The 26,320-nt window shown below is 42.6% G+C and overlaps 1 protein-coding gene across 2 annotated transcripts in view; it reads right to left on the bottom strand.

Annotated features, from left to right (window-relative positions):
* RGS7 (regulator of G protein signaling 7) overlaps positions 1–26,320 on the bottom strand; it is a 550,126-nt gene that overhangs the window by 34,955 nt on the left and 488,851 nt on the right. For both annotated transcript variants that reach the window (XM_087859757.1, XM_087859761.1), the window contains exon 10: positions 4,592–4,666. In XM_087859757.1, coding sequence (XP_087715883.1) covers positions 4,592–4,666 — 75 coding nt within the window. The remainder of the gene's footprint in view (positions 1–4,591; positions 4,667–26,320) is intronic.

Genomic DNA, 26,320 nt, shown 5'->3' with positions numbered 1-26,320 from the left:
GTATCAGGAATACAGAAATAAACAAAGGTGGACATGTTTTCTCCTCCATTGGAACGCACAGCTTAGCGGAGGGAAGCGTGTTACACAGATAATCACACAAACACACGCATGATTACAACTGTGAGAAGTGTTATGAAAGAAGATGCTAACGGGAGCACAGGGCCTGAGGGACAAGGACACTGAATTTCCACCAAAGAAACAGAAAAGGCCTAGGTGAAGTACTAGGCGTCATATCTGAACTTTGAACTCTGAAGTAACTGTTGAGGTTGATTTTTAAAAATTAGGCACACGTGAGAGATTCAACACTTGTAGACAATAAAGTAGACATTTCCCAATGTCTACAATTTTTCAGTGGTACGACATTAATCTTCAATAAAGAAAACAAGAGGACTCTAAGGCTTGCATTCTTGTTCACCTTAGTTTAATTACTAAAAATTCTTAATAAGCAACTATACTCAAGTAAAAAAGGCTTATAAGGTAAGAGAGCGGACTGTTTTAATAGTAAGTTTTTTGGTTAAGATGAAAAATAACTAAAAAGACTGCTAGAAAACTACGGCATCTTATGGTGCCACGGCAGTAAACGGATCTGTAAGCTACCTTCTGTCTCCACATCTCTGTGAGCGTTTCAGCACGCATGCAGAGACCATAGGCTCAGAAAGGTCCGCGTGAGAACCGGATCCCTGGGAGGCGCCCTCCAGCAGCCTTGCTACGGCTCCAGCTCCGTGGTTACCATGGAGTTTCCGTTTCATGCAGGTAAACATCAGGAGTTCTCTCTTTCATCAGTCAGAGTGCCTTTCATTTTCTGGGGACCTGTGATAGCTTTTAACTTTGATTCTTGGTCACAGTGAAAATGGCCACGAATAATGAAATTTTATGTACAGGGCTTATTTTAGGGACAAAGGAGGTAAGGAAATGGATCCTATTTTGGCGGACAAGTTCTGAGGATCATTCGAAATGTGAAAGGTTTCGAATTTTTTTAGAAAAAGGAAATATATTAAAATATTGGCCTGCAGTGGGTAGAGTAGAGCTAGCGACAGGTAGGACCGGAGAGGAAGGGACATGAAATTGTCTCAATGGGGGAAAATAAAATTAACTAGCTGGGACCCATTTTGAGTTGTTAGGAAAGCTAGTACCAATCAAGATGCTTAGACTTGATAAAAATGTACATTTATTTAAATCCAGTGCCTGACCAGCTTTTTTCACAGAGGGTACCATCCAACCAAATGAATACTGGGTCAGTTATTCATAAAATGAAACAGATCTGACTTTCTCCATAAACCTGTTCTTATGTGATTTCCCTTCACATCCTAGAAGAATTCTAAGAAAATACTCCCCTACTTTTATCCTTGACAGGCGGTGTGGGGGGTGCTTTAAAACAGGAAGCAAAGAGTACGGAAGCTCTTATGCCCTTCTTTGTGGAGTGAAATCTTTGGGATTTTCCCAACTGGTGGTGGAGCGTGGGGATATTTCTCTGTCTCCTGGACCGCTCAGCTGGACCAGAGAACAGACTGTGATCACATCTGCTGGTGTGTGGAGGCCGCCAGTGCAGAGAGGGCAGAGCACAGAGGGCACGGGAGAGAGAGAACCCTGATGAGCCCTGGGGTCCGTCAACCCCAGGGCTAACTCCGCCCTGCCAACTCCCAAGGGTCTAGAATATTCCCTGCTTTTTGCTGTTTTGAGCAGAATGTTTGTTGCCTGTCACCTGATTGTACTTCTTACTTAAAACCCTTTTGTGTTACTCTAAGGCGTGAATAGTTTCTTCTGTTAAAATTAGAATTCCACATTATGCATATACAAGCAAGGAAATGCCAATTTTTTTTATGTATAAACAGTTTTATGTGTAAACAGCCACTGCATTAAAAGCAGGAAAACGAGACATGGCATCAGGAATTTCCTAACTGCTCTTCCACGATGTGCTCATTAGCTGTTACCTAAAATACAAAGTGTCTTAATGCCTAAATGAAGGTGTCAGAGAAAAGAAAAGTAGTGAGACAAGAAACAGCTTACTTTGGTTTTGAAATAGGGGTCCTGAAGTTGCAGGAAGCAATGCAAAGTGTGGGTTTAGTCATGTACATACAAATGCTTTTTTCATTTTCCTCAGGTTTTGTGGTGTCCTAGGGCCCCTCTAGCTCTCATCATACAGAGGGATCCATCCTGTGTTGGTTAATTTTACGTGTCAAGCTGGCTGGGCCACAGCGCTCCTATATTTGATCAAACATAATTCCGGATATTTCTTTGAGGATGTTTTTGAATGAGATTAAAATTTAAATCAGCAGACTTTGAATAAAGCCAATTCCCCTTCATAAGGTGGGTGGGCCTCATCCAATCAGCTGAAGGCCTGAATAGAACTAGAAGACTTCCTCCAAGCCAGAGGGAATTCCGTCAGCAGAGGGCAATTCTCGCCTGGGACTCTGGCCGCTGGCCTCCCTCATCAGATCTGGGGCTTGGCCAGCCTCTACAACTGCAGGGGACAATTTCTTAAAATACATCTTTTGCTCTCCCTCCCTCTGTCTCTGTCCTTCTCTCCTGCCCCCTTTGGGGGACCCTGACTGATACACAGCCTGACCTATTATAATTAAAATCTTAGAAACAGACTGAAGAAAATCAGGCACACCGTGGCCCTTAAAATCTGCCTGGATTAGGCTGATTTCTTTCCGGCTCTGCTACATTATCACCCCTTCACAGAGACATAAGGAAATACACTCCACCCGCCTCTTTGTATTTTAGTAAAGACACTGATCCTAACTACCTAAAAATATCTCAAATCAGATGTACTTCTAAGCCTTCTCTTCACATATTTGATAAACACATTTGAAATTTAACAATTAAATAGAGAATTCTAGTCCCTGCTTTCTTTAGGTACGTGTGTGGATTACTGCTGTAGGGGTTTACGGGGTCCCTTATTCTTGTCGGGATATATAGTCATGAGAAATACTGTCTCGGCTGACTGCTAAAGGAATACACAGCAGCTCTCCTCGCTAGGGGTAGCATCTGTCTGCAAGAATGAACTGCCATCCAGGGCTTCCACTTTCTTACCAGCAGAAGTTTAAAACATGGTGGTCACAGCACTAAAAGGATAAGCAAAGGACATAGTCCGATTAGCTCTGGAAGGCAAAGACAGTTTCCAAGGTGAGAGGCTGGCCTCTGCCATTTCTGTCCAAGGCTTGCAGTCCCACAGAACTGCCCACTCCGCAAGGACAGACTGCGAACACGTCAGAGGGTGGTGGGACAGTTTGCTGTTTGCCGTGTATTGTTTGGGTAATAAAATGGTGTGGTGATCTAGAATCCCGAATCATTCAAATTCCCTGGATAACATGTTATAAATGGAGTTGCAGCCCTCTGAAGTTCATGTTGGAATCCTCATCTCCAGTGTGACTACATAGGGAGATGGAGTCTATAAGGAGGTAACCAAGGTTAGAAGAGGTCATCAGGTAGCACCCTAATCCTATGAAGCTGCTGTCCGTACAAGAGGGACAGACACCAGAGCTCTGTCTCTGCCACGTGAGGACACAGCGAGAAGGCAGTTGTCTACAAGCCAGGAAGAGCGCTCTCACCAAAAACCCAACCTGATCTGGGACTTCTGGTCTCCAGAACTGTGAGTAAATAAATTCCCATTATGTAAGCCGCCCAGGTGGCATTGTGTGAGCAGACTGATAAATACCGCTTAACACAATCACACGGTCATAGAGGTACAGACATTCGCCTACTTGTTCAATGTGCACACTCTCATTAGACCATGAGCTGTCTCATGGTGGGATGCGAGCATTGACCGGGGAATACCTAAAAACCAGTGCATACCTGGCATAAAGTAGAGACTTGTTAAATCTGATTAAATGGATCATTCCAGTTACTAACCAAATATGAGCTAATGTAGCCAAATTCAACACTTTTGACTCTGAGAAGTCATACACACACACACACACACACACACACACACACACACACCAAAAAGTAAAAAAAAAAAAAAAAAAAAAAAAAATCAGCATTCCCTAATTTTGAAAACAAGGGCACACGTGCTGCTTGCTGTAGCATTCTCCAGAATTTTTGTTTTTCTCTGGTAATTTTAGGGTACGGAGCTCCACAGTGAGGCCCTGCAGTTCTACCGTCACTGACTCACAGGAAATCACACCACCGCTGAGACAGCTCCAGCTCCGCAATCCCGTCTCTACGGCATTTCGCCTTGCTCTGCCTGGTTTTCCCATGATGAAGGGAGGGCTGATGCGACGTGAAGCTCAACATCGCCAATTAACGCTTTTCAAGTTTTCGGAAAGCACGGTGGCCTGCGTGGCCTTGGGAAGACAGCAATACCATGTAGCATGAAGAACACAGTTCTCTAAGTCCTATCTGTCCACCCATATGCTGTCTCTTCTGACTCAGAGCATATCTCAGTTGGCCTCTGCTGGGAAAGCTTGACACAAAGTAAGGTATTATGAAAAGTAATTCTTCAAAATTCAGAAGTAGTGATGGGCGGCCAAAAAAAAGGCAAGGAAGATGCTAGAAGATACTCCAGGAAGTGGGTGAAAGGTTTTTATGACTGATGTCCTCCAAACAGTGCAACCCATCCCAAGATCACAGCAAACGTGGCTATTACCTTCCGTGTTTTGTGTGGGTTTCTCATTCTGGATGACTTCTTAATGTCCACTTCCGTGGTATTTACACATCCAGGCTGGAAATGGAAACACAGAGAGACAAAGGAATCTTTGAGGGTGAGGTTTTTGATCCATGTGCGAATGACTTGCCGTCCAGGTCCCTGGCAACTCCTTCCCTGGTCCCAGGTCCCTGGCCACAGCCACCCTCTCAGCAGAGCCAGTAAAAAAAATATATTATACTCTCACTCGCACTAGAAGGACTTCAGAAAACATTCTTGAATGACTTCCGGAAAAACAGGGAAAAGAAATGCATGCGCTTTGTCTGTGAAAGTGGGTGTTGATATTCGTTGCTAACCCAACAGATTGAGAGTAAGGGTGTCCAAAGATCCAGTGGACCATAGCCCAGCTGGTACCCGCACACAGCCCCGCTCAGAGTGTCCCTCTAAGTGAGGTGACACTGTTATTAAAAGGCTGTTTGCTTCCCAAGTTGCAAAGCCACAATCTGTTGACCCAGCTCAAATCCCAGAATGAATTTTGATGAGGGAACGGAAGGCAAGGGGAGGACAAAGCAGAAGCTGACACCCAGCCCCCTCCCCCCGCCCCCCCCATGGGATGTATGAGACATTCCTCAGGCACTCCTGGTTGCCCTGAAGGACCAAGAAACAGTTAACCTATAGAGACCACCATCTTGCAAGACCTGTCTCCCTCAGTTTGCAAATGTCTTAGCAGTTTACAAGAACAAAGCATTTCTATTACTAACCTAGTTTCCAGGAGGGAATACAACTAAATGTCTTATAGCCTGCAGACCACAGACAGATACTTGTAGGAATCCAGGAAGGTCCCAACTATCTTCACGTTAATGCCTTGCTAGAGGAAAAAACAACTTAACTCGACAATGGCAAGGCCTCTGGTATCTTGTGAATCTTCTTTAACATATGAAAATCCTCTTGAAACCTCCCTTTTTCCTTACTTCCCCAACCCCACGGTATATAATCAGCCACCCCTCACAACCCGGAAGCTCTTTCTGCCCTAGGGTCCTGTCCCCGTGCTTTAATAAACCACCAATTTTGTACCAAAGGTGTCTCAAGAATTCTTTTTGGTCGTTGGCTCCAGACTCCACCCCACTGAACCTCACCTAAATCCCGCAACCTCCTCAAAAAAAATTTTTTTTACAATGATTGATGAAATCGGGGTACTAGGGATACTTGTTTTCCCTACACAGAATGGGAGTGTGGGAAGCCTGCTACTGGTTCTCTGACAACCTCAAGAGTATCATTTTGCCAGATTTATTATTCTGTTGCCCAGAAACAGAAAGCTGGAAAGCTTCTCTTCTATTTGGAGGAGGAGAGGGAAGGAGGAAGAAAAGACAGAGAGGGTGGGGGTGAGGAGAAGGAGAGGAGAAAGGGAAGGGAAGGAGGGAGAGGGAGGAGAGAGATGATGAATCAGGAAAAAGAGAAGAAAGGAGATTTCAAGAATCCAGGAGACCTTTTATCTGGAAAGGTCCTTAGATATCGCTTAGTCTTTAGAAGGGATTGGTAGGAAGTGGTTACACGGATTACATTTCGCCAGCTTTCAGGTTTTGGTACCAGATACAGGGATCTCTGGTTCTGGTAAAACGTATGATGTACGGAGCTGCTCAGTTTCTCTATTTTTTCCCACAGACTGCAAGATCATTAAGACATCAGATATACCTGAAAGTGACTCCAGAGGAACTGTGAATGTGGAAAAAGACTTCAGTGCATTTGGGATGTTATGGGAGGGGTAGGGGCAAAAAGGCAGCGCTGGTGTGATTCCAGAAATAGGCTGCTCTCTACACTCATTGGCAGGCGAGGGGGTTCACTCTCTGTCTAATGAGGACATGGGGCATTTTCTTAAACCACTCTGTCCTGACAGCACAGCCATTGGGAAAAACTCCACCATAACAGTGTAAGGGATAAAGAAGCAAGGAAGGAAAGTCTTTTTTCTTGTTTTTTCCCCCTACATATGTTGGATGTGAAATACATACACCACAAACACACAAACACACACACGGCACCAAACTGTTAAATTAATCACAAATTTGGTTTGCACATCTTCGTGGCAGTATCTGGTTTAGCACGACGGTCTGCTGGGCCGTGTAGGAGGAAGAGCACCCACTGGCGTGGGCGTAGTTACTGACTGACACTGCGCAGCTCCCTTCAGCTACCCCCGCATCAGACTGATCAATATCTGATATTCCGGTTTAATTTTTCTGTGGCTCGTTGTGGCAGGCGTGTTTTCTAAAAGACCCCGGTGATTTTGATATGCAGCCAGGATTCACAACCATTGATCTAGATGTAACAAAATAATGCTTTGAAAATTTTAAAGCAATATTGACGTGTCTTCATTTCCTGTTAGATTTCCGTTTCCTTGCAACGTTCCACCTGTAAGCCTCAGTTCATTAGGAAGGCGAAGCACTGAAATTCTTTAAGCTCTTACTGATTCACCGAAAGCCAAGCATGGCAGGACAGATCATAGAGGTCTTCTATACGTCAAGGGGTGGGAACGATGAGGATACGCTATAGAGGAAAGGGAAGGCACGGCCTTCCATCAGCTGGAGAAAAAGAGACCATTTATTATTTATTTGAAAATACTTATTTCTGCATCTAATTGCCAGATCTTGTGATAAATGATGAAATACAAGGATGCATGTATGATCAAATATAAGCAGCATAATAAAATGTGAATCAGCACAATGTGGGAACACAGGACTGGAGAGAAGCTGGCATGGGCGTTATGCAACAGAACATTTCAGACACCCATTATTATTATTATTATTATTATTCTTTAAGATTTTATTTATTTATTCGACAGAGAGAGAGACAGCCAGTGAGAGAGGGAACACAAGCAGGGGGAGTGGGAGAGGAAGAAGCAGGCCCATAGAGGAGGAGCCTGATGTGGGACTCGATCCGGAACGCCGGGATCACGCCCTGAGCTGAAGGCAGACGCTTAACGACTGCGCTACCCAGGCGCCCCCCCCACATGCATTATTATGCACATCGTCTTGGTTCTCACCAACATGGCAGATATATATATATGTAGTATTTGAGCAAATTCGATCCCAGTAAGACCATGTGGTGTTTGGTTATTTTAAAAAGGCCAGCATTCTATGCTTTTAGGGCATATATAACATGTACCACTAGCTGGCACCATATCCTCGTGAAATGTTATGCCTAAGTTGGTTTTCCGCACTACTAAACACAGCTTCCCAATATGATGTAACACTAGCATTACCAAGCAAGCCCTCAATAAAAATGCTCAAATAAGTACTACTGGCCAGATATAATATTAAGTTCATAGTATTGTTCAATTTAAGGAATAATGATGAATATTTACATTGGCCTAGAAGGGAATCCTGTTCTCTCCAGCGATTCAGAGGTGTATTCATTCAACAGAATTAAGCTTTGTTGTGACATTACTGTTACACTATTTATTACAAAGTAGAATTTAATGCCTTGGAATCCATTCCTGAAGCAGCAGAAGGATCATATCACTGAGAAATATTACGCCGTAATGCTCACGTAAGTGTCCCAGTGAGCTGCAAAGCAGAGCTGCGACTGGGTTTCACCACTGACTTGACCCAAAAGCATCTGGATACCCTTCAGTTCCCGTCGTGGCAAAACAGCATTATTGGTTGCGGCGGAAGGCACCCTGTGCTCAGATAAGCAGGGAAACCTAAGGACTCTTCAGGGAAGAGCAGCATGAAGAGACAGTAATGGAGAACGACTGTCACTCAGTCCCAGGAGCTGAAGTGAAACTGGGCAAAACAACGTCCTAAATGACAAATGAACGGAGATGTAAGAATGAGGTGGCCAACAGAACTGATAATGAGATACCCATATCCCTGGAAATTAGAAAAAAGATATGATTCTGGGAAAATTAAGGTTTTGAATACTGAATGTGGAAATATTTTGAAAAATTATTGGTTCAAATGTGATTAAATTACTGGAAACGATCTGTCATTTTGTAACAGTACAAGTTTTAAAAGTTCAGTTTGTCGCGTATTGTACCTCCGTGAAAATGATTCCTGACTCTTACATAAAGTGATTACAGATTTTAGAGTGTTTGATCTCAGGATATTCTTTTAAACATCTAACTGAAGCTTTTATTTCTGTTCTTGGTCAGCGGGGCTCACGAAGTGCTACCTGTCAAGGCAGCTGTTTAAGGGGGCTGTTCTGGAAATCCTCCCGTCCGACCTCCCCTGTAAGATTTACTCGTTTGATTACAACTCCATCTTACTAGCTGGACACAGATTCTGGGTTACGTAATCCTGCTTCAGCGCAGGCTGTGAACAAATCCGGAGGGTCCGCCGACGGAAGGCAGGCTCTGGCAGGGAAGGGAGGGAAAGGTACCACGACGGCTTGCCGCTGCGGACGGTGGTCAGGTCCGGTAGAAACTGCAGCTCATGGGAAGAAGGACTTTGGTTTAAGTCTACAGATAAGTGGAGGTCATAAGGGAAGTGACTTGATATAATTTATTTTTTTAAAAACTCACTGTGTCTCTCACAAAAATTAACTCAAGACAGATCACAGACCTAAATGTGCAGTGCCGAACTATAACACCCTAGAAGATAAGCACGGGAGAACACCCAGGTGACCCCGAGTTTGGTGATGACTTTTTACAGACAATAACAAAAGCACAGCCCGTGAGAGAAATCATTGATAAATTAAAAACTTCCGCTCCATGAAAGATAAGCCAGACAGGGGAAAAAGCATTTGCAAAGGGTGCATCTGAAGACAAATACAAATACACAGAGATCTCTCAAAACGCAGCCCTGAGAACGTGAACCACCCGAGTCAACGATGCGCAGGGGGTCTGAGCAGAGGAGACGTAAGGACAGCAAGCTAGTGGATGAGAGGATGTCATCCACCGTGTGTCATGAGAGAATTGCAAATTAAAACAAGGTTGAAATACCTCTACACTCTTACTAAACAGCCGGGATCCAGGGTCCTCACCACGCAGTGCTATGGGGCAGGCAGGGCAGGCAGGGCAGCAAGAACGCTCCTTCCTTGCCGCTGGGAACGCAAAATGGTACCCACCGGTGGTGGAGGCCCTGACAGTTTTCTTTTCTTTTTTTCCTTTTTTGTAATGCAAATACCTGATTTAGGCTTCCAGGACCGAGCAACCCAACCCTCTCAGAGAGGCACCCGTTTCAAGGGCTGCTAGCTAGAAGGAACAGATCATCGGCCACACCGCTTCATAAAGAGGCCGGCTGCCTCCCGCCCTGGGTTCCTTTGTCTTAGAGATCCTGGTTGATCTCAACATCTGATCGTCTTGGGTACTTGCTTTTGTTTTATTTTTGCTCTTTCTCTTCCACTGCTTTAAATTCCTGCTCTTACGGTTTAAATTCACCAATAAAGAGTGAGCCTATGCAGCCCTAGGCCCCCACCTGGACCCTAGTAAAAGCGGTACCCCAGGCCATGCACTCCCCCCTCCCCTCAATCTCATTACGTGGCTCCAGATGTGCTGTGTAATTAACAGGTTCTGAAAGCTGTAAACCTTTATTTTTTCAGGGTTTCCTGACAGCTGTCGGAAGGGCAACTTGCAGTGATAGTAAGAACCACGGGGTTGATCCGACCAGAACACTAGCTATTGACCGGCTGAGACCAGCACAAAACAAGCCACTTTGGATGAGTTATTTGGCAGTTTCTTACAAAACTAAACCTCCTTTTCCATCTGATCCAACAATTGTACTCCCTAGTATTTATCCAAAAGAGTTGAAAAATTACGTCCTCACATGGGCGTTCACTGCAGCTTTATTCATAATTGCCAAAACCTGACATCCTGCAGTCAGTGAATGGATCAATAAACCATGGTATGGAACACAATGGAACAGTGATTAGGGCTAAAAAGAAATACGCAATTAAACCATGAAAAGACAAGGAGGGACCTTAAATGTATATTATGAAGTGAAAGAAGTCAGTCTGAAAAGGCCACACTGTAGGACTCCAACTATGACATTTTGGAAAAGGCAAAACTATGGAGACAGTAAAAAGATCAGTGGTTTCCAGGGCTTAGAGAGAGGGACGGATGATTTAGGCAGAAGACAGAAAATTTTTAGGGCAGTGAAACTATTCGGTATGATACTATAATGGTGGATACGTGTCTTATACACTTGTTTGAAGCCACAGAATGTTCAACAGCAAGAGTGAAACCTAATGGAAATTATGGCCTCCTGGTGCCCATGATGTGTCTGCGCCGGTCCACTGACGGCAACAAAGGTACCAGTCTGGTGAGAGATGCATTTTGAAGCTAGAATCAATAAAACTTGCCTATGGACTGGGTCGAGGAGCACAGAGGGAGGGAAGAAGAGTCAAGGATGACTCTGGGTTATTGGCAGCTGGGCGAGTGGTGCCGCTTACTGAGATGGGGAAGCCTGCGAGAGAAACAACCGTGAACAAAGATGGAAACCAAGCATGGCTCCTGGATTGCATTTACATACAATTCTAGTATTTTCACTGAATCCTCCACTACAGTATAGCTCTTTATGCGGTAAGCATCAAGAGTCATGACTCAGAACATTTCAACGTTAAAGCTTGTACCATAATCTGGCCCATCCTTCTGTGTCTCTGACCGTTGGCATCACTACTGGCAATATGAGCACATCACTGAATGTGCAAACCAGAACCTCGCGGTCAGTTCTGGAGAAGCTGGTGGAGCGCCACCCCGTGGCTCGAACCTCTACTACACCTCTGTAATTCTCCAGCGCATCCTACCAGACTCTCCGGATCTGTCCTGGGTGGAATCGGAGCACCTCCGCTAACATCTAGCAACTGCGTGTTCATCCTTCCGTGACAGTCCCTTCGCTAACATCTAGCAACTGAGCATTCATCCTTCCGTGACAGTACCTTTTTATTTTTTATTTTATTTATTTATTTTTTTAAAGATTTTATTTATTTAACAGAGATAGCCAGCGAGAGAGGGAACACAAGCAGGGGAAGTGGGAGAGGAGGAAGCAGGCTCATAGTGAAGGAGCCTGATGTGGGGCTCGATCCCATAACGCTGGGATCATGCCCTGAGCTGAAGGCAGACGCTTAACTGCTGTGCCACCCAGGCGCCCCCGTGACAGTCCCTTTTTAGAGACGAGCAGCTGCCACATGGGCACAAGTACGGCTAGACTGTCACCGTTCTCAACAGGGCACCAAGAGGACTCCAGTAAGTTTGCTATGGCTCCTTTATGATCACTGGCATTACTCATGATTCATGTTCAGCCTTTAAATACTTAAAATATTCCCAGCTAGAATTGCTTTGCAATAAAATAAAAGTCACCGGGTAAAGGTTGAGCTGTCACACGTACCTTGAATAAAATATGAACGCCTTCAGGAAGTGACAGTGATCTGAGGCAGGTGTGAGCGAACCCTTCTTTTCTGTCACGCTTGGGCCTGCCTTTCATACCACTGGTTGACCTCCCTCCCTTTCCATGATTTGTTTTTTTCTTTACAAAATGCTGGTTGTAATTTGATTTTCAATTGGGAGATAAAAAGGCCCCTCTGAGACTGGAGACACACACTCCAAACTTGCTGTAGACTGGGGAGTCCTGGGTTGGCGCTCGGGGCAGGCTCATAACCTTCGTGAAGTGGCACGTGGGTTGGCATTATGTCGGTGTCACTCTGGGATGTTGTTCATGGGAGGGCGAGTAGCGCCAACATTTTGGGATTTCCGGTCCATAAGCTTAGTATCATCAGGTGCCTTAAAACTTTTGACTTTAACTCTTAAAGTATTTGCTGAATGTAGGCATGAACCTGAACTAGCTCTCTGATAGCAACGGAAACTGCCCCAGCGCAGGAGTTAAGAGCTAAAGAGCAGGAAAATGGGTCTGTTAACTGAGCTGGTGAAAGCAGTTTTGTAGATACGACTATTGTTAGTCCTGGTGACTTAATGGCATGCTGCACCCAGTGAAGAGAACCAGATAAAACTCCTAATAATGTAAATAAGCCACAGTAAGTTCAAAAGGCTTCTAATAATTGTTGTAACAAATAATAGCAGGACAAGTAGAAAATAACAAGCTCATGAAAATCAGAGAATATTGGAAGTGGCCTTGAATCCAAATAGACTTGAATTACAAAGGATATGGGAGGCTCTTCAGTCATTGTCCCCAAATTGAGAAGAGGCTTACTTCCCTCTCCAGCGGAGACACACAGAGAGGCTATTTGTAACACACCCCTCAGCTCAGCAAGACCTCTATAAAGAAGATGAATTTCAAAGACACACTCTGTTGCATTAAACTTGATTTCCAAAGTCAGAAAAGATAAGCATTTTATTTATCTAGTGGTGTCAGAAAAGAGAAGTTCACATAAAGTTATTTTCCAGATTACATATTTATCACTAACTGCCAAAACTCAATTTCATTTTCACCATTAGAAAAAAAGATCTTTTAAAATAATTACCATCCACCCCTGCACTCTTACACAATTATATCCAAAGCAATGCAATCTTTTCTTACTGATTCAAGGTCATTATTGAGAACCACACTTACTGTGCCATCCTTAAGACAGCAATGCCTGTGAGGCTACATGGTCCTAACTCTTTGTGTTTTTTGAGCTTTTTTTTCATTTCATGTCATTTTTTGAATACCTCTGCCTTCTGTCTGTCAGTTGTCAGTTTTGCTGCTCTCAGTGTCCTTGCCCCCAGCACCACCCCACCATCCTCTAATCCGGTACTTGCATTCTGACAGGGGTCAGGAAACCAGACAAATACTTCTTGAAAAAACACAGCATCTAACATTTTAGCAAATGAACCAAAGTACCCAAGTTAGAGTGTGGGCGTTTTAACAGTTTCTTTGACTAAAAAAACTCTCTTGGCTAAATTTTGCATAGAATTAGGTTTTTGGATATGTGGGGAAGGACGTAAAGAATGGTGACAAAGGAAATGTAAACAAGTTCTCATGATAGCTTCTGGGACACTTACAGGGCATAAATATTATAGGAGCTAATAGAGTGGACCACAGTAGATGACATGAAACATTTGTCTGGAATTCTGAGATAGGGGATGACACAGGCAGGGGGAGATTGTGATTCGCTGTGTGTTCTCAGGGGCAGGAGGAAACCCTAAGTTCAGGCACAGACTGGGCAGCATCCCATAGGAATGTCTGCCCCAAATCCTGCAAGTGAACGATCATGCACCCTGCTCTCTACCAGCTGCCTGTGCCGAAAGCCTTCCAGACATGGTGCTAGGTTTAGTTCAGTTGTTCGGAAAGGGCACTGACCAGCTAAGAGCTCCTCTGGCCTCCCCCACTCCATCACTCACTGCCTTTGCAGCAAAGGCCATCACCATCCACCAGGGTGTTCATGCCGTGACCTGGGAGTCGTCAGCAACACCTCGCTTTCCCTTACTTCCCACATTTCGTTTAACAACAAATCTTGTGCACTTTACTTCCAAACACATCCTGCATTCATCGGCACCCCCTCGTGCCACCAGCCTGGTCTAAGCTGCCATTATCTCCCACCTGGACGATCTCAGCAGCCTTCTGATTTGTCTTCATCAGTCCTTTCTTGCTTTCTCCACTCTACCCCCAAGCTGTTCTCTGCACAGCAGTCAGACCGACTTTTTAAAACTATCGCCATGTCATCACGTTCCTCTTCAAACCTCCACACACTTCCCATCACCAGGCAAACCCTCCGCCGTGTTCTACAAGGTGCTACGTAAACAGCTTCTGTCTGCCTTTCCAACCCTGCTGGGGGCCTCTCTGCCTCTGCTCACTTCACTCCAGCCTCACTGGCCTTCTCCCTGCCCCTCACATGTGTCAGGTTCTCCCCTTTGGACCGGCTGTTACTTCTCTCCCCAGTCTTCCATTCTGGCCTGAGAGAGGCCTTACTGGACTACTTGGCCTCCAAACCCTCCCAATCATATCACCCTGTTTTTATTTCTATTTATAGCACTTGCTTCTATCTAGAATGTTCTTGTGTATTATATTTGCTTGCTTATTTTTTCTCTACCAAAAAGTAAGCTCCTCAAATATAGGGACTTGGTTTCTATCTTGTTTAATGTCACCACCAGAGACTGAATTTTTCTGCTACCTAGTAGGTGCTTAATGAATATTCAATGAATAAATAAATAAATGAATGAGAGAAACCATGGGTGATATGTAATAGTTATTTCTGAACACTACTTATGTTAAAAATACAAAATAAGTTGTATTTACTGTGTTATGGTATATTGTGCATGTGTGCTTGAAAATATTGGTACCCATAACAACTTCCAGACCAACTGGTCATCAACTATCATTATTATCATACATTAACTGAATAGGAAACGTGTGGTCTAATTCTTCACTTAGACTTAAAAGAGACATTTCTGGTACAAGAAAATTTAGCTCAAATGTTCTTTCTCTTGAAATGTAAGTAGTTCATCACTTGATAAGTATATATGGCTAATAATATATTGCTTCCAGATTTTACAGGGGGTGAGTACTTAAAAAGTACTTAGAAAGATTTTTAGAGAAGGCAATATGAGAAAGCCCCTCTGCCCCTACATTTATAATTTTGTTTCAAACCATCTCCATTTTGACCTACAAACATTCAAAGACAAATAAAAGCTGTGCTTCTCTGCATTTTCCCCACCTGGATGTTCAAGGCATAGCAGAGTTAAGATAAAACAACTGAACCGTAGGACACAATACTACATCTCATGAATCACTTTTTGGTTTTCAAAAGCATGTGGGTTTTTAACAATATAAAGTCATTCAATCCATGAACATGGGATATCTTTCCATTTGTTTGTGTCTTATTTAATTTTTTTCATCAATACCTTGTAGTTTTCGATCTACAAGTCTTTCACCTCCTTATTTAAGTTTATTCCTAAATATTTTGTTGTTTTTGTGTGTCCTGTTGTAAATGGAATTATTTTCCTAATTTCCTTTTCAGATAGTTTGTGGTTAGAGATTGGAACCCTTGCACACTGCTGATGGGAATGAAAAATGGTGCTGCCATTATGGAAAACAGTATGGATATTTCTCTAAAAATTAAAAATAGAACGACCAAAAGACCAAGTAATCCCACTTCTGGATATTTATCTAAAACAACTGAAATCAGAATCTCAAAGAAATATTAGCACTCTCATTTTAACTGCAATGCTACTCACAATGGTCAAGATGTGGAAACAACCTAAATGTCCCCTGACAAAGCAAAGATAAATAAACTGGGTAAATACATACAATAGAATACTATTCAGGCTTAAAAAAAGAAAAGAAAGAAAGAAAATCCCGTAATATGTGACAACATGAATGAATCTTGAGGTCATTATGCTAATTTAAATCAGCCAGATAACCTAGAAGAAATGAATAAATTCTTAGAAATATACAATCTTCCAATACTGAACCAGGAAGAAATAGAAAATCTGAATAGACCATTTACAAGAAATGAAATCGAATCAGTCATCAAAAACTACAAAAGAATAAAAGTCCAGGACTTTTAGACTAGGTGGATTCACAGGTAAATTCTACCAGACATTTAAAGAAGAATTAATACTAATTCTCCTCACACTATTCCAAAATCTATGAGGCCAGGATTACTCTGATACCAAACCACACAAAGACATCACAAAAAAAATATCTACAGGCCAATAACCCTGATGAACATAGATGCAAAAATCCTCAACAAAATATTAGCAACCACACACAACTATACATTAAAGAAATCATTTATCACGATCAGGTAGGATTTATTCCTGGGATGCCAGGATGGTTCAATATTCACCAATCAATCAACATCACACAACGTAGGACAAAAATCATACAATAATTTCAATAGGTGCAGAAAAAGCATCTGACAAGGTTCAACATCTATTCACGATAAAAACTGTCAACCAAATGGGGTTAGAGGGAACATACCTCAACGTAATAAAGGTCATATATGAAAAACCCACAGCTAACATCATCCTCAAGGGGGAAAAACAGAGAGCTTTTCCCCTAAAGACAGAAACAAGACAAGGATGTCTACCTTTGCCACTTTTATTCGACATGGTACTGGAAGTCCTAGCGACAGCAATCAGAAAGAAAAAGAGATAAGAGGCATCCATATTGGTAAAGAAGATGTTAAACTATCACTATTTCCAGATGACATGATACTATCCTAAAGATTCCACCAAAAAATTACTAGAAGTAATAAACAAATTTAGTAAAGTGGCAGGATACAAAACTAGAAATTGGTAGCATTTCTATACACTAACAATGAAGTTGCAGAAAGAGAATTTTAAAAAACAACACTACTTACAATTGCAGCAAAAAGATTAAAATACCTCGAAATAAACTTAACCAAAGAGGTGAAAGACCTATACTCTAAAAACTATAAAACACTGATTAAAGAGATTGAAGATGACACAAACAAATGGAAAGATAGTCCATAATCATGGATTGGAAAAATTAATATTGTCAAAACATTTGTATTACCAAAAGCAATTTACAGATTCAATGCAATCCCTATCAAAATATCAACAGCATTTTTTAAAAAACCAGAACAAATAATACTAAAATTTGTATGGAATTTCAGAAGAACTTGAATAGCCAAAGCAATCCTGACAAAGAACAAAGCTGGAGGTATCACAATTGCAGACTTCAAGATGTACCGCAAAGCTGTAGTAATCAGAAGAGTGTGGTCTTGGCACAAAAACATATATATAGATCAAGAGAACAGCATAGAGATGCCAGAAATAAACCCACATTTATAAGGTCAATTAATCTATGACAAAGGAGGTGAGAATATACAATAGGGAAAAGATAGTCTTTTCAATAAATGGTGCTGGGAAAACTGGACAGCTACATGCAAAAGAATGAAACTGGACTACTTTCTAACACCATAAACAAAAATAAACTAAAAATGGATTAGAGACCTAAACATGAGACCTGAAATCATAAAAATCCTAGAAGAGAACACAGGCAGTAATTTCTCTGCCAACATTTTTCTAGATACATATCCTAAGGCAAGGGAAACGAAAACAAAAACAAATTATTGGGACTACATCAAGATGAAAAGCTTTTGCACAGCAGAGGGAAACCATCAAAAACCAAAAAGCACTCTATTGCAAGGGAGGGAGAAGATATTTACAAACGATATATACCATAAGGGGTTAATATCCAATATATAAAAAGAATGCATGCAAGTCAATACTGAAAAAAACCACAAACAAAACAAAACAAAACAAAAATCTTATTTAAAAAATGGGCAGAGGACCTGACTAGATATTTTTCCTAAGAAGATGGACAGATGGTCAACAGACACATGAAAAGTTGCTTGACACCACTGATCCTCCAGGAAATGCAAATCGAAACCACAATGAGATGTCACCTCATGCCTGTTAGGATGGCTACAATCAAGAAGACAAAGCAACAAGTATTGGTGAGGACGTGGAGAGAAAGGAACACTCATGCTGTTTGGTGGGAACGCAAACTGGTGCAGCCACTGTGGAAAACAGTATGGAGATTCCTCAAAAAGTTAAAAATAGAGCTACCCTATGACCCAGCAATTACACTACTGGGTATTTGTGCAGAGAATACGAGAACACTAATTCAAAGGGATACATGCACCTATGTTTACTGCAGCATTATCTGCAATAGCCAAGACATGGAAACAACTTAAGTGTGCATCGATAGCCAAATGGACAAGGATAACGTGGTATACATGCACAATGGACTATTATGTAGCCATAAAAAGGATGAGAGCTTGACATTTGTCACAACATGGATGGACCTCGAGGGTATCATGCTAAGCGAAATAAGTCAGACTGATAAAGAGAAATACCATACCATTCCACTCATAAGTGGAATCTAAAAAATTGAATAAACTATAATTCAGAATCAGAGCTTTAATACAGAGAATAAACTGATGGCTTCTAGAGAAGAAGAGGGTGGGGGGTTGGGCAACATGGGTGAAGAGGAGAGGGAGATACAGGCCTCCAGTTACGGAATGATTAAGTCATGGAAATAAGAAGCAGAACATAAGGAATACAGTCAATGATACTGTAGTAGTGATGTGATAGGACAAATGGTAGCTATTCTTGTGATGAACATAGCATAATGTATAAACTTGTTAAGTTACGAATTTGTATACCTGAAACGAATATAACATTGTGTCAGCTATTATTTTCAGAAAAGATAAATACAAATAAATTCATAAATAAGCCAGTCATAGAAAGACAAATATTATATGACTGCACTTTTATGAGGTTTCTAAAATAGTCAAATTCAGAATCAAAAGGTGGAATGGTAGTTTCCAGGGGCTGGGGAGAAGGGAAATTACTGATTTGCTAATTATCAGGCATAACATTTGAGATAAGGAAAAGGAGTAAGTTCTAGAGATCTGATCTCTTAAGTATTCTTACCACAAGAAAAAGTTAAAACAAAGTGTGAGTTTTAGACATAGAATAAAAGAGCTTAATTTCCAAAGGACTCATTCTGTTACCACTGTTCTTCCTTGCTCTGTATTATGGAATTAAAGATTAAAACCCTCTATGAATGGGGCACCTGGGTGGCTCAGTCAGTTAAGCATCTGCCATCATCTCAGTAATGATCTCGGGGTCCTGGGATCAATCCCCATATCGGGCTCCCTGCTCAGCAGGGAGTCTGCTTCTCTCTCTGCCTCTCTCCCCCACCCCTCACTCAAGTTCTCTCTCTCTCTCAAATAATTAATAAAATCTTAAAAAAAAACCTTTATGACAAAAATCTTCATTCAAGATGTAAAGCAATAAAAATAATACAGATAATAACAAAAGTTCTTACTTTGTGATTTTCCAACCAATATCTCATTTGAGTTTTGTAAACATTTTATAACCTACACAGGTCAACCACTCTGAGCCTAATTTTCACTGAAACCTAATATTGAAGACTTGCACAGTAGAAGGCATCAATCTTATCTGGTCTAACCTAGCACCCAGTTCATGATTTCTCTGACAACTTCTATGACCGGAGTCATTCAACCTTAGCTCTTGCAATGGGCATCACTCTTTCCTTAAGATAATCCCATCTATGGCACATTCTTTACAATGTAGAAAAACCTTTTAATAAGTCACTTATTTAAAGAGTTAGACTATGTTTTAAAATGTTACTACTACATGAAAAGAACAAAACAACATGACTACAAAATAGGTAAGATCATAGGCTGTATATTCTTGGAAGGTAAGGAACCCTGTAAGGCTGGGCGTCTCTACACGCAAAGGTAAGAGGACTGGTACCAAACTCTGTTGTACAAAATAATGTGTGCAAAGGGGAGGCATATTCCTGATACATAAAGCATGTGTTGGCTGCTATTATTATTAGAAGTAAAGTTTGACACACAGAAAACAATCATAGAGCAAGGAACTGGGTCTTTCAGATTGTTAGGATTGAGGAAGTTACTAATTAAAAACAAATGGAACTTTATTGAATGGAAGCAAAAATAAAATAAATAAAATGAACAAACTTTAGCAATTTAAGACCAGAGATCATATTTAATAAATAAATGAGTAAATAGCTTTTTGGGACTAGTTATATGGTCGTGTGGAGGTAAGAGTGCAGAGTTGTTTCAGTTCAAAATCCTTCAGCTACGTCAAGTCAGGCACCAGATGAATACATGTGAGTTTCATTTCCTCAATGGCTGCTTTAATGTTTCACTTCTCAAAGGGCTAACTTCTAACATCTGAAAATACGTACTGACAAATGTCTTTATGTTGGAGTTTGTGACAATCAAATGTAATTTGCTTCAAAAAATCCAGTTTTTAATTGTGAGAAGGTACAAAATATTGTTGAGGGGAAATAGCAGAGCTGAGGAGAAATTTTCTAGAGCTTTCTGGGTCTGAGAGAGAATTGACTTATTTTCCCATTAATTTAGATTGTTTTCAATTTTAATTTAATTATTTTTATCAGGAAAGGAAAGTTCATTTGAAGCAGACACCTGGTATCAGATTAAGAGAACACAGCCTTTCTTCCGTTTTTTTTCCCAATACAATTTGGGGAAACTGTATCTGGGGGGAATCAAATGGACAGCAAAAACAGGGCCCAAATACCCATTGCTCCCTGTGGAATCAGAATTCATGCTGGTCCTGTCGGTACTGGTAGGTTGAGTCCAGTTGGGTTTGCTGGGCCGTCCCTTCATAGACTGTGTGCACTTGTGTGTGCGTGTGCGTGTGCGTGTGTGTGCGTGCACGCATGTTTTTACTTTTTAATTGCATTTGATTTCAAACCTCCAGAAAAAATTGCAAGAAAGTTCAAAGGACTCCACAGACTCTTTCCAAGACTGTCCAACTATCTTTACTCCATTTCTCCGTCTATAGTAAAAGATGAGCTATTGACCCTTCCTGCCGGCAAACAGGACTTCACTATCCTGCTGTCATAGGAATGGTCCAAGAGGCCGGCTTCCCAGGAGCACGGCAGACCTAGAGGCTTTTCTTTTCTTCCCAGCACTTGCCCAGACCCCCGGTAGATGCAAGATACCATCAGTATTTGGGATTAATACTCTCCTCTCCTCACCTCCCTGAGAGGTGGGCTGTTGGCCTCAGGGCCTTGCTCCCAGCATCACCCCAGTCACATCCGTATCCTCATCATTTCAGAAGGAACAGGACAGAAATCTGACACTACATTTTGAAAAGCTGCCAACGCATAAGCTACAGAAACACCAACTTAATAAGGGGGAAAATAGTTTTTATTCTCACTCTAACCATGGCTCACATAAATAGCATCAGATATTACATAATAATAGGACACTGTATCTCCAAGTCTATTCAGGGATAGAAAGAACAGACAAAGGATAAAAGATGTAACCAACGGAGCAAAAAAGAACAGTTTCACTCACAGAGGCTCGTGATAGTTACATTGTCAAAATATTTTTTAATCCAAAGGAACAGATCAGAATAATAGACAGAAACGCTGTTCTTTTCATCACACAAAAGGAGAATTAAATTTGGATTGACACATCTTGGATTTTCTGGACCAGTTAAAAGAACCAGTAACTGGATCGTGGACTACTGGAAAAGGAGAGCGTCACGCGCCCAGGCCTACGCGAGCATTAAGGACACAGAACTGCGTATTTCTAATGACTTCAGCATATTTTCTCATGCACACCTCAAAACTGACAATGCCAAAACTTACAACAGGAATATCACAGAGTTTTCAACAATATTAGGAACTATATTAACATCCTGCTACAAAGCTCCAAGTGAACACATGAGATTATGTGTGTAAATTACACACACAGTACAAAACAAAAGCTACCCGCCTCATGCCTACACAGTCTCCAGACCACCGTACCCGCAGCTCCAAGTGCAGTTGGCCCGGGGCTCTTCTGGCTCTGATACCTGCCCCCTTACACAGCACATTCCACACCGCGGCTGTTTCCAGCAGCCTCATGGGGCTGATAATGCTGAGCTCCTCTCAGAGACGTTGTGCCAACAGACAGATCCCACCATTCGCCTGCCTCAGAGATCAAGCAAATATGCAAGGCACAAGGAAAAAGAATGAAATCTCGCCATTTGTGGCCGACACGGATGGAGCTGGAGACTATAACCTCAGCAAAATAAGTCAGACAGGGAAAGACAAACACCATATGATGTCCCTCATATGTGGGATTTAAGACAAAGCAAATGAGCAAAGGGAAGAAGAGAGAGAGAGGGAGGCAAAGCAAGAAACAGACTCTTAACTCTAGAGAACTGATGGTGACGGGGTGGAGGGGGGAGATGGGGAGGTGGGGGGGCGGCTACATAGGAGGGCACTTGCGAGGCACCGCGGACAGCCTAGGAAATGAAAAGTTCATCACTTTGCCGCATTTTACGACTAAAACAAAATCTAGCTGATGCCCACGAAGGTGGCCCTGATGTAATGAAACAGCCTCACATGTATCACGAACCTACGTAGAAAGACTGAATACTATTTAAGTAGAGATCGCACGGGGTCCTGGAGCAACTGCCCGGCTCTTAGTCCCAAGTAAGGACTTGAGTCTAAGCCCTCTGACGGTTAACAAAATTCAACCTCTGAGCCTTGTTTGAAGGACAATAATGACCCACCCTACAAAATCTCTGTAAAGAATTTGTGACATAATGAATGTAAGGAGCTTTTGTATAAAGGTCCTAATCAATGTTCTTACTGGTATTGACAGATACCTACAAGGATCCTTTCCCCTCGCATTTTGTGGAGAGGAATGCACGTGGACGTATTTTGCACGTGCTTCAGGGGAATACTGTAGATTCGAGCCGAGGCACAGCTTGTACAGCTGGGCACCCGGAGCTCGCCGACAACGCCAGGAATCGACGAGCTTTGTGACAACTGACCAAGCTCTGCCGATTCAGACCCGGTCACTGCTGCCCGGGTTGGTTCGAACATCAGAGCCCTGCGGCAGGAAAGCCTGTGTGCTTCTTAAGGCTGCGTCCTGCATCAGTGTGTTGAGTGTCACACAAAGGGTGTATACGGGAACGAGGGAGCGCAGGGATGATTAATGCACTCAGAACACACTATATCCATCAAGTGTCCGCTCCGCTCTGGTCCTGCTGAAGACAGTGAGGAACAAGCTACCTGCAGGAGTGAGGACTTCGTCCTCTTACGGACGACGGGAACTACTGCAGGCTTGCCCGCCGTCTCTTTCCCAGCAAAGTTCACTTGTATAAGGGGCTTTCGTATTCCTCTCTAAAGATTTGTTTTACTCGCTACTGTAAGAGAGATTAGCAGCTCTCTTTTAAAAATGTAAAAATTAAAGTTAAAACACTTTAACTCGCTTCAAGGTTGACACGGGCAGCAAGATGCATTCCTCAGCTCAGGAGCGTGTTCGCTTCGTGTTCCTCCTCCGGGGATTTGGCAAGGACGTCACCCGGACGACTGTGACATGTGTGCGGTCAGCCCTCCCCCACTGACCTAGAGCCCTGTGTCTCCACCTCTCACTCAGGTTACTGGAGATGGTTCCATCAGCACTGGGTGGAATCTCCCACGGCAATGATAGGAATTTCATTCATGCTAGGGTCTGACTGTGTTTCCTCTTTTCCACCCAATTTCCAAATTCTTTCCACTGACCAGATTCCCCTGGGGTAGTCATCTTCCAAGACGGTGGGTGATGGTCCCTCGCAATCTCTTCTCCTGGTATTCACACCCCTGTGCAGTCCTCACGCTGTACCACCGTTGGTCTGTGTGCCAAGAGACTATGGCAGAGGTGATGATGTGATACTTCTGAAATCTGGCTACAAAGGAGTAAGGTTTCCAACTTGGGGCCCTCTTTCTATCTTGGGGTGCCATGGGGAAGCTATGTCTTGAGTCCACATATGCAGGGGTCTTGGTGGTCAGCAACAGGAGTCTCCTGCCAACCATGGTGTGAGTGATGCGGATTCTCCCGCTCCTTCAGATGACTGCAGTCCTGGTCAACAGCCTGACTACAGCCTCATGGGAGACTGAGACTCAGAACCACGGGGAAAGCAACTCCCAGGTTTCGGAACCTCAGAGGCTGGGGAAAAGAGCAATGTGCGTGTTTGATGCCGCTAAATGGGGGACTTTGTTAGGCAGCAGTACATCCACTCAAGCTTCGAACCTCAGATCCAGCTCTCCTGATTCCCAAAGCCTTTGGGCATTCCACCAGGTCAAAGGGATCTGCCAACTTTTCTTCACAGCCGTACCCCTTGTGTTCTTTTCTCCCTTCAAACGCACGACTGCTGAAACTAACTACCAGTTGTCGAACAATGACTATGTGCTACGTACCTCTACTTTGTCTCAGTGCATTCTCAGTGGACCTTGAGGAGCCTGGGACTTGAAGGTGTTTGGTGAAATGACACACGTGGGCAGCGAGCTGGTACTGGAGCCAAGTGTTTTGAGCTGCCGTTGTTCTCCTGTCCTACATCGAACTGTGCGGCTGAGAAGCTCCCCCCAGGCCCTCAGCATTTCAGACAGGGGGACGACAGATGGAGAGCGGTCGTGGTGCGTAGGGCTTTGCATCGTAGGAGGAGTGGGGACAGAAGTGGGAAGCAGACGAGTCTCTCTGTCCAGCTTCATGGAATCCATCATTTGGATTTAGCTCACAATCCTATGTTGCTCCACCCTCTCATCACACGAAGGAGAACTAACATAATCCCTTATCAGGCTTTCTAAGTCATGGAAAAGCATGCCAAAATTAACGATTGCCCTTCTGTACGGTAGAGATCTTGTTACAGAAATCAAAAAGACATCTACTACGAGCCAATCTCACTTTTGAAGTCCATGTCAGAATCCTAAATAAATAAGCACAAACAAAATCCACTGTCACATGAAGAACACGATGCATCATAACCAAGTGGGGATTATTCTGGGATTTCAGGGATCAATCAACATTAGGAACTCCATTAACAGAATTCACGTAATCATAACGATGTAGGAAAGAACGTTAGGGTCTGAAGCCGATGGCCAAGAAAGAATTCTTGAGATGTCTTTGGTGCAAAAAGGTGATTTTATTAAAGTACGGGGACAGGACCCGTGGGCAGAAAGAGCTGCACCGGGGTTGTGAGGAATGGCCCATTATATACTTTCAAGTTGGGAGGGGGTTAGGGATAGCCTAAGTCTCTAAGGAATTTGGAAGCAAGGTTTCCAGTACCTGGAAGGGGCTAGCTATTGTTGGGAAAAGGTCATTTATTACTGTCTAATAGAACCTTAGTCATGAGACCCTTCAGATGTATATCGGTGGGCCATATGCTTGGGGGATGATTGCCGACATGTGTCTTGGGGGGTTTAGAGATAACAGAAATTTCTAAAGGAATTTTTATACGTTAAAGTAGACTTAACAGGATCTTGGTTGGGGTGTGGGGGGCTCAGGCTAAGATTGCCTTTTGCCCTTAACAAAGTATTAACTTCGAGGCAGCTGAGTCCCTAGAGGAATGTCACTTTGCCTGTTTCAAGGACTTGTCAATGGGCTGTAGGTAGTAAGGAGATTTAATAATTTTTCTTCTGCCTTTGTTTCCCACATCATTAAGACCTAAATATTTGAAAATCACACCTATATAAGATGCCAGTTAATGTCCACTTTCTTAATTATATACACAGTTGCTTTTTTAAGATATAAAAGAAAAGTAAACACCACTTACAACAACTGAAAAAGAAAGAAACTTAACAAGAAATGAGTAAAAGCTGCACGAGGAAAATTTAAGGTGCTTGTGAAAGACACAAAAGTAGACATAAACAAACGGAGTGGATAGGATGATTCAGCTTCATAAAGAAGTCAATTCTCCCAATTTTTATATAAATTTAACGAATTCAATTAAAATGCCAAAAAATGTTTTTTCTTCTGATGTTAGCTAGATGAATGTTTCCAAAACTATATGGAAAAATAATTAGGAAAAACCTAAAATGAAGGACAATGAGTGAGGAGCGGAGTGGGGGTGCGGAAGGTAAGATCCCCAGCCTGGATGACATCTTCATGTCACATGCCCCGCATGTAAAGGGGTGGGGGGCTCTCTGGTATCCAATGACCATACTCCTTGTTTTCTCTCTTTTCCTTCACTTCACGTTCTTACAGTATAATTCTGTGCTGTGGGGTGAGATTTCCAGATGTGCGTACCTCTTAGAAAGACTCTAGTTTGCTTTTAATAAAATTTGTTTCATTGAAGAAGTTACGCCTTTCCTTTTCTCTGGTTTATTGGAAGTCCTAGCTTATCTTAACTGCTTTCCCTTCCTGAATTGTCCTGTTAACCTCAGGGCCTGGCTTGTTAGGGGAAAAAGCTCAATTCTGGCTCCTTCTAAAGGAGAACACGCCCTCAGGGAACACAGGACAAAACTCAACCTCTCCTCAATTTCCTCCTCCGTGAAACAG

This window comes from Ursus americanus, chromosome 2 (assembly GCF_024610735.1).
Source record: "Ursus americanus isolate L20-20 chromosome 2, mUrsAme1.1.p, whole genome shotgun sequence".
Taxonomy (NCBI): Eukaryota; Metazoa; Chordata; class Mammalia; order Carnivora; family Ursidae; genus Ursus; species Ursus americanus.
The sequence above is the reverse complement of the archived record's forward strand: the minus strand, read 5'-3'. Positions and strand labels throughout refer to the sequence as shown.